Consider the following 15,789-nt stretch of genomic DNA (forward strand, 5'->3'; position numbering starts at 1 on the left):
CTGCTTGACATCACAAAATCAGACTCAGTATCTGCAAGCGAGATAAACATATTCATGGTAGGAAAAAAATCTGTTAAAATAAAATATGCAAATGTTTTCAGGCTTGCATGTCATTGATATTTTGGAAAGGTTTTGTGCGCCCACGATGTTTCTCCTTTCAGGGATGGTAGGGGACACGTCCAAATCGTTACCTCAGCAGCTGCTGTTCCAAATGGTGCTCAACAGCCCCAGAAATGAACAGCATCAACTTCTTTAAGTACGTAGCAGTGAATAAATCTGTTCTGAAATGTTTACTAGGAACAATCTGATCATCGAGGTGGGGAAAGTCAGTATCAGGCTAAGTAACTGTTAGAACATAAATCCAGGGTAACGCTGTTCACATCATTGACATTTCTTGCAGTTACTTAACTGGTTTAAGCATAAGTCTACCCAACCCCAAGCCTAAGCATAGCAAAGCTTTTCATTTGCAGAGAGAGTACACACAAGAAAGGACAAACAAAAAGAAATCTATCTACATTTTACTGAGACAAAGCATGTCCTAAACTGCTATAACAAAAAGAACCAAAAATGTATATAAAAAATTTGTGACACACTATTACACAAAACTAAAATAAGGTGAGGTAAACTATACCAAGAGGGGAAAAAAATACATCCCTTATAGGAGCCAAAGTTCCCAATGAAGTCCAAGGGGGAAACCTCAGTTCATTTTCTAATGAATTGAGAATGTTTCCTGTAAAATCTTCTATTTTTATTCCATGTTGATTTTAATTTTATTCCATGACAGTAGCTGAGTTGTTCCATTTTTCTGCCTAATTTCTTCCCAGTTGTGAAACAGGTGCTGTGAAGATTAGTTAAGTATTTACAGGGTAATGAAAAACAGAGTTTTTAAAAGAAATCCTTCTATTATTAAGTTTTTTATTATATATTATAGTATACTTTTGAAGTTTTTATACTTCTTACAAACCCTAGACAGTGATGGAGTTTCTTTCTATAAAACACATCCCCTTCAGATGAATTTATGTACACTTATGCTTTCTTGATGCTTTGGATTCTTTCAATCAATACACTACTGCCAGAAGTCAGTGTGCAGTTTTCTAAAGCTGCTTAAGAGGTGGAGTTGAAAGCCTTTTCCTGTAAAGTGAAAGTAAATTACACCACTCAATTACACATACAATCATTTTATATTGAGTTTTTTCTCACTTAATTTTTGAAAAGTCTATTTTCATTAGCTTATTATGCATATTGATAAGTCAAATAAATTATTTTTTAAAAGATCAACCCGAACCAGACTCTCCCTCATTTTCACCATTTAAGCTACAGTACTTGCCAATAACTGTGAATAACATAAATTTTAAATTGCACTTTTCCATGAATATATTTATTAATGTCATATCTGAGCAAGTGGAAGCAATTGTAATACCAAGTGATGACACATACTCATCAAACCAAAAGAGATCAAAGGATCTAAAACAAATACAAGACAAAAAAGGTCTTCATGAGCCAACGCTCTCTGCAGTGATTCTTTAAAGACAATGTGCTTCCTTCTTCTTATTTAACAGAATTAAAGAAGAAACAGCTCATGGTGAGTGGGGAGCAAATTCCTGCTATTTTCCTAAATATTCTCTCTCATTTTTTAAATTATTTTTTAAACATACACACACATTCTGATACATGTCATTAGTAATAGTGTGCCAATTCTGCACCATTTCTACCATAGTTTACACCCAGTACCATCATATTTTTAGCATTCTTCAAGTTACAAGATTTTTGGGCCCCCCACTGTCATTTATTCTATATTTATATAAGTACCAACATCCCTGTAGCCTTTCCACTCAATCTCTCTATAAATGTATTGTCAGCATAAACGATACAGCAGTGATTGCAATATTCTGTTCAACATCAGCAAAGTAGGCCTCCAGTCCTGACTGCACCTCTCACATGCATGATTTAAATGCTTCTAACTAATAATGACTTGTTTAGCAAAGTTTTACTCTGAAATGAATTATCTTTATCTTCACATCATTTTATCCTTTTATAGTTAAACCATCATGTGATCAGCTCCTGGGCTAAACAATACAAAATTAAATAAAAGAAGAAAAAAACCTTGAAAACAGCAGATTCAGGTTTAAATTTCTGATGTCAAGAATGCATTCTGTCTCTGAAAAAGGGGAGTAATGAGCTTTTAAGAATACATCCACCAGAAAGGAAAAAGAAAGAAGAGTAGCTTAGTGTTACTCAAAAAATTAATATAATTAATGCTATATTTCTACACCTTTCAAGTCAATGGTCTACCTTACTATAACTTAACTGAACAGGAATAACTGTTCCAGAATAACTATTGCATAATATTTCCATGTCTGAACATTTTTTTTCATTACAGTTCTTACGACCTTTTTTCAAAATAATTTTTATGTGCAAATGAGCCCATATATAACCTGTACACATCTACTACATTCTGTAGTCCTAGAAGAAATCACACATTATGTGTTGATTTCTTAAGTTGTCAGCGCTTAAAGGTTTACTGTTACATTAATCATTAAAAAAAATACACAACTCTAATTTTGCTTTAGACTTACACTTCATTTTTTTCAGGTTTATTTTTAAAATCAATGGTATAAGGCAATTTAATGGATTTGGGAGGAGAATTTAATGGGTTTTCTTTCTTGTAGTTTATTCAATGTACTAATCCATCAATTCTGAAAGGAAATAAAACAACTGTTCAACAATGTGCAATAGCCACGTTACCTAACAACATGCCCAGAAAACCTCTTATATTCACAATACTTTTTTAAATTGCAGGAGAAATCAGTCAAACTGCAATATGGAAAGCCACAACAGCGGTCACTCCAGGCACTGCATCAATGGAAACACAGCTCTTGGAAAGTTCCATAAAAACCTGAAATTTCCTATCCTAGAAATCCTACCATATCACATGTGTACCTAAAATGCTACCGCAGCATAGGATGATTATACACTTTGACAGTCAACTGTTGGTTCAGTTGGAGTAAAAGGGGTTATAACCTAATGTTTTATCGCCAGCGACTTAGAGCTTGTCTTCTCATGCGCTCACTCTGAAACACCAGATGCCTGAACCCAGTGTTCAACATTTTATATCAGTCCTAAGGCTTTTCTCTCTCCCATGCTTAGATGACCAGGTTCTACATTAAAAACCTATGAAATTTTTCCCCTGTTAAATAACATGGTCTGATACTGCAACATGCTTTGTAAAAGAAGTTCAGGATCCTATTCTTCTCTCTGTACAACCTAAATAAAAACATCTATTGTTTTTTGTCTACATAACTTTGTAAATTCTCACCAATCTGACATCTACTTACCTCCATCCTCCAGTTAACTTTATTTATCAATGGTTTACTTATATAATCCTGTTTTTAGTATCAGAATGGAACAGGAGAAAAAAGCGTGCCTGTCAATTACTATTTCCACGGCTTAATTTATCTTCCAGCCATAAGTTTCATCCACAACAGCGAGTTCTATTTCATTATTTACTGTTATTCTCTAAACTTAAGCACAATTTCTAACATACACAATACGTTAGACACAAGTGACTATGAGGAAGTTTAGAACTGAAATTTGTCTATCTGTTTTTGTTAAGAAATCAAAAGTCTCAATATTCTTTCAGAAAATAAGTTTGTCAGCATGGAACATTCTAACCACATGCTTCAGATTGCAAAATAAAACTATCACAGCATGATGCTAAAAGCTGTCCATCATGTTGGTTTGCCTGGCAGGAGATCAGGAGTTATGGAGAGTATGCTCTCTCAAAAAGCAGGTATTTATACAAATTAGAAGTCTTGTACATAATCCTTGGAAATTCATCACCAATGAACTGACATGTTTTATATATATAGATGCAAGTCCACTGAATATTAAATATATCATATACTTGGAGGAGGGGAGGTTTACTACACATCTTATAATAATTTGCCCCATCATAACAGCAGATGCTGCTTTAACGGAAACTGCATAAAAATACTCAGATAAGCAACTACCCAGCCCAGTTGCTACTGATTTACTAACTCAGCGTAGTGGGAACAGAAGGTACTGGGCAGCTTGAAGGATCAGGACTTAAGACTTTGTGTTCACAAAGGGTTTTTCATTTAAAAAAACCAAAATATTTTACAAGTCATTAATTCAGCTTTATGACAATTCTGCGCACTACAAAAATTTGATTGCAACATTCGGGTTTTTTGTAAAGCACTAAATCTTGGAGCTTTGAGGAACCTTATATGAAAAATTCTGTTCTAGCTCTTGAAAGTTCATTAATTGTTAGCTTTAATACTAGAATCAAAAAGAATGAAATGTGATCCAGCTGTAGCTGGATAATAAATCCAGCTGGATCTTGTATTCATAAGGCAAAGGAGAAGAGGGAAAAAGCTTTTCAATCCAAGGAAGAAAGGGAGGTTGAGACAAATTTATAAACTGTTCAATACAGCACATTATTAATAAGATTTTCCTATCAGATCTCCTTGTAACATAGGTGTGGATTTTGGTTTTGTTTTTAACCTGAAATACAGAATGTCAACATCCCCTGTTTCAAACCCACCCCAAATTTTTCCTGTCTTTTAGAAGTCCTTGGCTTTAGAAAGCAAGGCCTAGAAGTAAAGGTGTGCTGACTCAGCAGTAACTCTACCAGTTATGTACATAAGAATGGCAACAACAGGTCAGATCACTGTATCTCCCACAGTGACTATCAGTGGATGCACAAGGAAGTGTTAAAGGATACAGCAGCTATATAGTGTATATATCGCACCAGTTTCCTGCCCAGGGACTTTAGGCAGAGGTGGTATCATTGTGCTTAACAGCATTGGATGGTTCTTTCTCCTGTAAAGTTATCTAAATGTCCTAACAGACCAAGTCAGCCACCAGTATCTCTAATTTCCCATGCCAAAGAGAAATAAAGTTTATATATGTCTCTGTTCTAGGATGAACCTAACTCTGAGCTCCTAGCCAGAATAGGATGTGGTTGTTATTTAGCTACCCACACCTACACACAACATAGCTGCTTAAAAATGGGAGTGTAGCACTGCCGGTCGGGCCGCAGCACATGTAATATGCCAAAATAGTACAGTGCTACATGCACAGAAAGGCAGGGCTCAGCCACACCACCCCCCCACAACTGGCTTTAAAAACAACCACAGTGATGCCTCAGAAAAGTTGAAAGTCAAGAATTTGTCTGAGTCTCTCATGATCTCCTCATCCTTTCCTCTTTCTTTGGGGCACTGATCTAGTTTATTGGGGAATTGAGGTGGAGTCAGTGCAGCTTCACACAGCAGAAAAATATTACAACAGATACTCCATGACTTTTGACAGCAAACTTAATGCTGAAAAGAGTTCTTAGACTTCTTTTGCTTTTGACTACAGCACAGATCCTCTGCCACACAGCACACTGCTGGAGAAAAAGTACCTTCCCGAAGGAATTTCTGCCTGCCTTTGCAGTGGCTGTTCTTAGTATGCCTGTACATGATGTGTACTTGCCATTTTTCTTCCTTGCCATACACAAAGCCAAATATTTAACCAATTGATCTGTCAAGATAAGACAAATTTTTAACAATTAAACATGTGCTCAACAACTGAGCCTCATTTAAAAAATGAGATCTCCATCTCTTCTAACATTCGTTTTTTTTCTTCAATTTAATAAAAAGTGTAACACCACAGGCACACTTCATATTGTTTTTTTCTGAAAGCTACAAGCAATGTTTAAACACCCAACAAGAAGGTGAGAAGGAAGGAGAGGAATAGATACATGACAATCTTGTAAGAAGAAACTGAGAAATCTGACTTGACACACAGGTCACAGCAGGTGACACGTGATTTACTGATGATAAGAAAGGGCCCACCTAGTACATCCTACACTGTCAGCAATAACACCATACGGGAAACACCTTGTCTCTGGAGAACTGGACTGTCTGATAAAGATATCCTCAGAACAGTTGTGTTATTTACTAAATTAATTCTTTTGTGTTGACCTTGATCAATATTACCAGAAGCAAGGTGTGTGACACTCGCGCGTTCTTCTGAATTTAAAATCCTTTTAGCCGCTCCTTACCTTATCAAACACATCAGCCTCTGTTGTCAAGCTTTATCAGCAAACTTTAAAGCGTGTTAATGTTATGGGAACACTATTGCAAACATCAGTTTCCTTCTGCTAGGACACGCTCATCCTCCAGCTCTGGGATTCGGACTATCTCTGAGTAAAACAGGGTGATGAAACTATTATTGCTGAATTCTGCATGATTCATTGCTGGTAATAACCACCTCCAAATGCAAAATTCCAATTTACATTCTCATAACCAAAGGTCAGAAAAAGAAAGCAAGAATGGGTTATTATTCATAGCAGTTCAAACTATATATTTACACTAGATACTGTATATAATTCTTAGATGAACTGTGACTACACCTGTAAAAAATGTGATATATACAGAATTACATATTTATAGCTTCTGGTATAAATCCTGCTACATTTCCCTGCGACAAAAGCTTTTTTGTGCAATATTGATGTGCCATTCCCTAACACACAATTCTCCAAATATTTAATCTCCTAAGAGTCTCCTCCTTTTCTAGAAAACAGTGACAACAGACTGGCTCCCCAGCATGGGAACACCTTCTGCCAGCATTCAACGTTGCAAGTGAGGCCAATCCAGCCACTGCTGCCTTTTAGCCAAAGGTATGTATATAAACAAAGTAACTTAAAAAAAATAGATTATTATTTGTCTAAAACACCAGGTTTAAGACTTACCTGTGCACCATAATAGCCAAATTATTATAATTTGACACATGTAAAACTCTGTGGGCATGGGGATGCAAGAGGACTCAGTATAAGACTCATTAATGTAAAATACTCCTGCCTGCAATTGCTGGGCATTTGGCATAACTAAGCCTCCTCAGAACCATCAAACAGAAGGCAAGAACTCACTCATCAATAGAACGGATATCCAAAAAGGTCATCAGCATGACAGCATGGAAGACTGTTTGCCTGATCCTTCACATATGTCTTTGAGACAAGCAGATCCATGAGAAGAATAAGGCTTTTGATTTACAGAGTACCAATATAAGCTAATGGAGTATTTTTGCATTTTTCCATTTTGAATTTTTATTATTTTTAATAAGAATGGTGAGTTCTTTATAATCATTAAATACAAAAGACTTCAGCTTTAATGTAGACAAGAACACCCTGGTCAGCAGAAGCTTGGCATGAGGAACAGAAATAAAAAGAACTCTTACTGCCCTTTTAAAAATCAAAAGTAGCACCTTATCAGCATAATGACAGCATTATTTAAATAGCTTTCATGTGCCATTTTCACAACACTATTTCTATTAAATCACTGTGAATAAACATCTATAAAAATCATTTATTAATCTTTTTTCCCAATTAGAATCTCTCTGAATCTCTGTACGGTAGTAATTTCATTTCTTCTCACTTGCTTGCATCTTAATTAAAATCAGTCTATGTTGACTTTCATTTTTATAGTATATCTGCCTATTTCACATCATAGCACCTTCATGACCCCCAGAGAGTCATGAGCTTTTAATATTTTATTTTGACCTTGTTAAGTAACTGGAACTATCAAAGATTTTTCTTCTTCTCTTGGTAAGCTTTTTCAATCCTTCTCAAAATGTAGAGTGTATGTGAAAATACATAATTGAGAACTACGCTTCCTTTAAACAACATATGTTCATTTATTAAAAAAAAAATATTGTTGCCTTTCAAGTTATTACAAGTATTAGTTTATGAACCATAAACTTCAATATTAATTACATGAGGATCACTGTGCAAATTATACTTAAAGGCCTTTTTCCCTGAGCTTCAAGACAGAAAAAGTTTTTGATTTTCAACTAAAAAAAATCATCAATAATTGGTGATTTTAAAAGACTTAAAGCAGACTTCTACACAGGTATCTGAGTTTACAAAAACAAGAGGTTGGGGGAGAAGCAGTTATCTTTTATTAGAGCAGCAGACACAGCTGAAAAGTAGAAGTACCTCAACAAAACACACAAGCCCTTCTCCAGGCCCACAGCAGAAAGCTTGCCTATGAGTTTCAACTCCATCACCTGGTCTAATGACAGGTATTACTGAAAATGCTTACAGCACAGGAAGAAGCGTCAGTGCAGATGGGAACAAGAAAGGTGCTGAAATATCCCTTCAGCCTAACACCTGCAAATTTGTCTTTAGATCTCACAGAAAAAAACAAAATACTGGGTACACTGGCACATATATTTACATAATTTGCCTTGGGTCTGGGTCTTCATCCAAGGTCTTGCAGTGTTACCACTCTCGCAGACAGGCTCAGACTCATGTAAAGGTTTTGGCACAGTCTCAGTCCTGCTGTCAGAGAAAGCCTGATTACACACTATCATTTAGCAAACTTGTTTTTTCATTTAGCTTCAGTGTGGACCCTTACCTGATAAGATAGCCCAAGCTATCTAACCTATCCACCTGTTACAGGGAGGGTATTTGGCACAAGACTTTTCAAGTAGAACTGAAGCTTTAAAGGCAGCAGGGATTTACAGCCCCTTTGAACTACTGTTGGATGGTGCAAAGGCCAAGATGTTCAATGTTTAGGAATACCACTGCACTGAGCCTAGCCAAGCTAGGATTTGTTGCTTCTTCGAGAAGCAGAGCAGGCACAGCCACAAAGGTCTCTTCACTCAAGCTTCTATTTACATTCCAGAAAGTCGAGTCTCGAGTTCATCAATCGTGTACAATCAGTATTTGGCTACCGGGTGGAGGAAACTGAAGGCAGCTGGTGACAAAGTGGGAGAGGTGAATTGTTTGCCAGGAAAAAGCTGAAAAGTTTCAACAACGACAACAACAAAGTTTTAAAGAAGAAAGATCAGAATGAGTGAGAATAAAGGTCAATACTAAGATGGGGAACAGCAAGGGAATGTCTATTTTAAGGAGACCACAGCATGAAAGAAAGCACAGAAACATGCACAGTTCTCTGTAGAGGATAGGGTAGAAAGAAAAGATGCTGCTTGTGATTAAATCAGCACTCCATCTAGGGAGAAGAACAAAATTCAGGAATTTGCAAGGAATACAGCTAATAGATCACCTGGGCATGCACTAAAAAAGAGATTATAGGAAAGTGGAATTCCCAGTGAAAGTAATTATAATTTCAGCTTTTCATATGGCGTGCAGATTTACCCAAGGTCCAAAGAAGAATACTTAACTTACAGCTTATCAAGCCCATCTTCTTCCCCCAGCATTTTATACCTTTCTCCCCCAGCCACCTTCAAACACAACTGTTGGTAGTCAGAGCAGCTTAAGTTCTGCTACCAAAAGCAGAGAGCTGTATATGAAGAAATACAATACAAATACCCGTGGCTCCCCTGTAGATTTTGTTACCAGTGAGTGCTAGCTTACTGAAAAAAGTCCTTCGTAGGCTTCTCTCAGATGGGGCCTGTGACAAGTAGCTAATACTATCGAACTGCTATAATTAGCAGCCTCACAGTGGTTGTTGATACAAGTATACAGACCACAGGCATGAGCTCTGAAGAAGGGACTGATCCTCCAGCTGTGAAATCAAAAGAGCAACAGACTCCTAAGTACAAATACTTGCTTTACCATTAGTTGATAGCTGAAGTCATAGCTCTCCATGCATGCTAGCTCCCAGTCTGTACAAAAGCTATAGCTAACCACCCTGTCATGCCACTTATGTGCTTATAAATGACCACTCCAGAACAGAACCAAATTCTGGTTTTTAATGCAGACAGAAGTTCAAGTGAAGACCATAAATTCCATTTGAACATTTACAAAAACATAAGTAGGTAAGTAGAATATCTACACCATAAAATTATTGGGAAGCTTCCTCACATTAAGTATCTTTGAACTGTTTTTTTCCTATTGACATGAACTGGAAAGTACTGAAGCAGAAACCTTACTTCACAAATGATCTGTGCTCACCTGTAAAGAATATTAGAGATAGCCGCTACCTAAGGAAGAAGAACTATCTGTATTTTAAGAAAGGTGGGTCAGAGATAGAAGAAATCATCCCTTTAAAAAAGTGAATGAAAATTCCCATCTGCCACTCAACTCTAATTTCCACTACTAGCACTCAGACAATAAAACTTTCTATTTCTTTTAAGACAGATTCTAGCTAGCCCTTGCCTTTTCATATAGGCAACAGAAGCTGACCCAATGCTTGATGAGACTAGAAAGAATCTGGAGGTGCTCTGCACTATACTGTGTTCAGATGGGCCAGAACCTGGCTAGCAACCAATTCAACTTGTATTCATGCATACACAAGTCAGCTATTAACCACAGAAGTTCTTAAAACACCTATAATCTCTCATGTACCATGTCCTAGTGCTGAAACCTAATAATACATTTGGATGTTATAGACATTAATTTAAGGATAGAAATGACGCATGCCTTCAGTTACTACCTCAAAAAACCAGCAAACCCTAACAGTGGTCTCAAGCTTGAATTATTTATATGGTCTCAAGATGAACAGGTCAGAATCTTTGTATATGAGCATTTTTTAAAAAAAAAAAAAAGACTTTTTTTCCAAAGCTAAAAATGCATTTGCAAATATGGTAATCATTTCTAGATTATTTCAAGATCTGAAAGGATTATATGAGCTATGCTTTAATTTGGCTTCAGAAGTTCCCTATGAAATGGACAAACTCTGAAGTGCTCTTCAAGATTGCAATACATAACAGTTTGATCAAGGTCAAGCATCAAGTCAGTGGTAGAGCTGAGTTCTGCAGCGTGGTATTCTGCTATCAGCCTCAAACTTCACTTCCTTTTTCTACTAGCAGAATATATTGTGGTAGTGTAACCTTCCCTCTTCTGTGGAATAAGAATAATTGTACTATTTGTAAATTTTCATATTGGCAAGTTAAACATACATATAAATTCTACTAAATTAAACTTGAAAGCAAGACTGTTTGGTTAGATCATGTAAATAGAATGCTGTAAGACTTGCTGAGTTCTGAGAACTGAAACCACAGCCAGCCAAAATACAGCTGCACACAGTCAGATATGGTGTGTCTGCTAATATTGGAAACTTTATCATGCGGCAGCAAATTTAACTTCCGATTAGTATATTCACAGAAGAAATATAGGCTGAATGTAATGGAACAACAACAACAAAAAAAAAACCACTCCAAGGTCATAAGTTAAGAAAGCCAAGGGTATTCAGTTATTTTATGGAGTACTTGACAATATTTGTTACTTGTACTACCATGGTATCTAAGAGCCCCAGCATGAGCCAAGGCTCAGCTATGCTCATCCTTGTAAAAATACAAAACAAAAGATAAACCATAAATTGTTGTAGGCCATAGCTAAGGGTTCATACAAAAGCAGAGTACTGTCAAGTGTCAAACGCCCTGACTTTTAATGATGTACATCTAAAGCCCAGAGCTCAGTTCCTTTGCTTTGATGTTAAGTTGGTGCTAGATTTACCTGCTCAGCAGCAGGCCACCTGGAGTTGGATGACTTCAACTGCTCAGACCAAGGACGTGCCTGAACTCCCACTCTTCCTCGCACTTCAGGCATTTAAACCAAGAGTGGAAGGGAGACACATCTGTCAATTCATGAGACAGATTTTTGAACCTAGATTCAGTAAAGCCAGAGGGATTCAGAGGTATGCACTCAGCATCCTTCCTCACACACTGGAACAGTATGCAAGAAAGACCTTAAGATTCATGGAACAAGAAAGATACACACTTGCCCCAAGCTGGGGACACCCTTCTGCAGCGTAATGGTTAAAGCATCAAGGAAGAGAGTCTCGGGTTCCCAGTGTGCGCTTTTAAAGTTGTTTCTAGTTTTATCACATAACTTAGATGTAAAAATATACAAATGATGCATAAAATCAAATCACATTGCCCAAATGAGTACCTTAACTAAGAAGCTATGAAGTTGGCTTGACTCTTGCTTATTTTCATTCTAGTCTTGCAACTCTTGCATCGTGAATGTGAACACAAGGCAGAATTTCTCGTGCCAACTTCTTTCAGGTACTTTCTAGTTAAGGTAATTAGGGTTTGCAGTGTTTGTGTTTTCTGTTAAAAGTGTTGGAATAAATATTCATTTTTAGGACCTAGTTCTTTCTTTGGATCTGACTGTAAGTGTTGCAGGTTGGAACAGTGACATAGAATATGTTGTGCAAGCTACATACATCATCTTTAAAAAAACATAGCTGCCTTTTAGATTTATTTATATTTTTCTAGAGTTGTATTGATAGTTAAAAGAGGTTGTCTGCTTTTCACAGCACATATTGCTATGTTTAAGAAGCACTCTTACAAATTCTCAATCTGGCACCTCAAATAAAACACTGAGTCACAAGTCCCTTGAACCCCAAAGTTGTTCATGCTTCTATTTACTTCTTCAGCCCACTAAAATGCCAGGATGGTATTCTCAGCCAGCTTCTCATAAGTTAAGTATTAACAGCTTGTGAGCCAAGCAGCAGGCAGTGGTACTGTTACATCACTGCTTTCAATTTCAGGCTGCCTTGCTTAAAAATGCACCCTAACTTTCTGCCTTCCTGCGGGTCTGCAGCGGAGCCAGCTCTCCCGGGCAGCGAGCCGTACCGCACCGCCGCTCAACCCAGCACCCCCGAAACCCAGAGCAGGCACAGGCTCCGAACACCCACGGCACGGCCTCCGCGGCGGAAACCCTGGGGCGGTCCGTCACCTGGAGCATTTTTTTATCCGTATTGGGAATTTAATTGTTCCCAGTCTTGTAGAAGTACTCAAAACACGAGGTGTGCCACGACACCCAGCAACGGGCACGTCTGGTACCCCCCCGGCCGCCCTCGAGCACCACGATGCGCTGGGGCGCGATACGGGGCCGGTCCCGCCCCGCGGGGAGCACGGCAGGGGATGCCCGTCAGCACGCGCGGGGGTCTTTGAACACCCTCGCCCGCCCAAAACCCGAGGCGGCAGCTCGCGGTAACGTGCCGGCTGCAGAGGCAGCGGGGACGCGGGCGCGCCCCTGCCCGAGCCAGGAGGTATGCTGCTCCCCTGGAGAGGGAGCCGAGCGCAGGGCTTCCCTCTCCCTCGCCCCAAACACAAAGACACGGTAGGGCGGCGGGGAGGCGAGCCGGGCCCCGCCGTGCCTCCCCTGTCCGGGCTTCCCCCCCTCGGAGCCGCCTGAGGGACACCCGACCCCGGGCAGGGCATCGCCGCCCCCCGGGGGACCGCCCGCCTGGGGCTCGGGGCGCACCGCGGCGGCCGCCGCGGGGCCGGGGGCGCTCGGGGCGGGCGGGACGGCGAGGCGCTCTGCACACAGGTAGCTCCCTGCTAAAATGGAGGGAGCGGAGAAATGCAGCGCTCGCCAGAGAAACTTACCGGAGGAAACCGACGAGCCGGACAAACTGGAGTTGCTGGATGCGGCCATGGTCCCTTCTCCTCGCCCCTTAGCTGCGAGCCCCGCGTCGGCCCCCGCTGCTGTCCGGCCGCCGCTGCCGCCTGCCCATCGCAAAGTGCCGGAGCCGCGCAGCGCCGCCGCCGCCGCAGCCCGCGCTCGGCCCCCCGCGCCACCGGGGAGAAGGAGGCGGCCGTGACCCGCTCTCTGGGGCTGGGCGAAGCCGCTCAGCAGGTCACGGAAAGGGCCCCGCGGCGCTTCCAGCGCCTCTCTCCGCCCTGGGGAGCAGGGCTTACCTTGTGACGGGGACGGGAAAGCCGCCCTGCCAGCGCCTTCCCTCGCCTCCTCCCTTCCCTTCCCGTCCCTTCCCTTCCCCGCCTCCTCGCGGGCAGCGCTGACAGCCCGCCGGGGGGACCCGCCGCAGCTCCCCTCGCGCACACAAAGGAAGCGGCGGCGCTGCCGGCCGGGCTGCCGGCCCCGGCTGAGCGGGCGGGGTGGGTCCCGGCCGGGCGAGCCCCGGCGGCGCGGTAGCCCCGCCGAGCGGCGGCCAAGCCCCTTCCCGGCCGCCGCCGCCGCCTGGCACGGGGCTGGCGGCGAGCGCGGCTCCTGCCATGTGCCGGCGCCCGTCCCGGCGGGGCGGCAGCGCCTGTTGAACGCCTCGGCCTGGCGCCCCCTCGCCCGTGCCGCAGTGTGAGCTCCGCGCCCCGCCGCCCCCCGCCCTGCCGGCGCTCGCCCCCGCCGCCCTTTGTCCGCCTCCTTCCCCCGCGGGCTGCCCTCCGTTCCCGCGGCTCTCCCCCTCCCGCCTGGCACGCTCCCACTCTCACTTTTTTCCTTTTTATTCTATTTTTTCCCCCTCCCTTCTGGCATCCGTTTTGTTTAAAAAAAAAACACAGAAATCAGGCCGACACCAACACTGGATTTTCCCTGCCAGGTGCACGGCGGGTGCTGCGGGGTCCCGGCCCCGCCACAATTAAGATCTATCCCCCCACCTCCTCCCGGAGCACTCCCGGTCCCTGCGGCTCTGGGGGCGCACGGGAGGCGGCTGCCAGGCATCCAACGGGGGGTCAATGATGGGTCTGTGGCCAGCCAGGCTGGGCCGCTGCCCTGTGTTTTAGTGTGCAAGTGGGAAAGGGGAAGAGCCAAGAAAGCATCGCTTGGAGGCTTCCTCCTGCCCTTCTTGTTCCCTTTGCAGTGCTTTATCGCCAGCCAAAGCTTCCATCTCAATTTATAAAACCGGGCTGGGAAGACGACAGGAAGGTGGGCACCCGAGTGGCATGGCACAGTCTCGCTGGCATGGGATCTGTAAGAAGCTTACAACCTATTTGCCATGACGCTGATTTATGAAAGCCTTCCATGTTTCGTAACAGGGAGTCTGTAAGACAAAGTTACTTCGGGAGCGAGGAAGCCCATTAAAGTTCCTTTGGCAATCTAAGCCTTACCCACCCGGCTACACCGTGTCTCAGAAGAGCACGCAAACTGCCTGCCCGCTCTGTATAACCCGCGCCCAGCCGCTTTCCTTTCCTCCCGCAACCAAAATCCAGTCCGAGCTCCCTATACCCTGTAGTCGGTTCCCATTTTTATCTCGGAAAAACAGGTCCCGAGACCCCCTCTAGCGGCGGAGACACCAGCGGCAGCGATCCGCGCTGCCGCGGGAACGGGGCGCCGGGTCCCGCACCGCCCGCGGCGTTCCTGACGGGAGCGGTGGGAACGCGGCTGCAGCCAGCTTGCTTTTCCAGGTTTTATTTTGTAATGACGTCTTGCTCCGTGTGAGAAGTAACGAGCTTTAAACCAGCTCCTGTTAATCTGTAAATTACCACGTACAGACATAAAAACAGCACAGGCGTGTCACTGCTTTTTGGTCTTTGGCCAAATATTTCGTGTCATGCATTTTAAAGATTGAATGTTGAGGACAAAATGAAAAAGGCAGGTAGGTCATAAAAACAGGCTGATACTTGGGATGTAGGAAAATAATAATACGGTAAACATCAAGATTGTACTAGTAAGTCGTTCACTCTCAGTGTTTGTGTTGTTTTGAATAGTTGAATAGTATTCGCTTGTCTCCTACGTGGTCGTTTTTCCTGCTTCTCCTACTGTATCTTTCTAGTATTTGCCTCCTTGTAGTCTGTTATGTCTTCATTTTCCCCTCCCTAGTGTAGCTCTGTCTAGCCCTCGTGTCTCTCCAGCAACTGTCAGAAATGTGTCCCATACGATTGGTGAAATATGGTGGTGTTAACAACACCAGCAGAATCTGCAGGGAAAGGGGTAAATAACCTAAAAGAGAGAAAACTTCCTCACTCTGCTGAGACTTTGCAGACAGAAAGAATTTTCATAATTAATTTTAAATTTTCTTTCCAGCCATAAATCTGGATAAATCAAGAGAGGAATTTCTTCAAAGAGTAACTAATCGAGGTATTCCAATAATTGCAAATGGAGTATTTTTTTTTCCAAAGCCAGTGAGTCTGTAC

The 15,789-nt window shown here is 42.1% G+C and overlaps 1 protein-coding gene across 1 annotated transcript in view; it reads right to left on the reverse strand.

Annotated features, from left to right (window-relative positions):
- CHN2 (chimerin 2) overlaps positions 1-13,727 on the reverse strand; it is a 163,027-nt gene extending 149,300 nt beyond the window's left edge. Inside the window, exon 1 of the mRNA XM_051808336.1 lies at positions 13,309-13,727. Within this exon, the coding sequence (XP_051664296.1) occupies positions 13,309-13,357 (49 nt within the window). The 5' untranslated portion in view covers positions 13,358-13,727. The remainder of the gene's footprint in view (positions 1-13,308) is intronic.
- Positions 13,728-15,789: the final 2,062 nt, after the last annotated feature.

This window comes from Manacus candei, unplaced genomic scaffold (genome assembly GCF_025592945.1).
Source record: "Manacus candei isolate 608988 ecotype Guabito, Panama unplaced genomic scaffold, ASM2559294v1 h1tg000072l, whole genome shotgun sequence".
Taxonomy (NCBI): Eukaryota; Metazoa; Chordata; class Aves; order Passeriformes; family Pipridae; genus Manacus; species Manacus candei.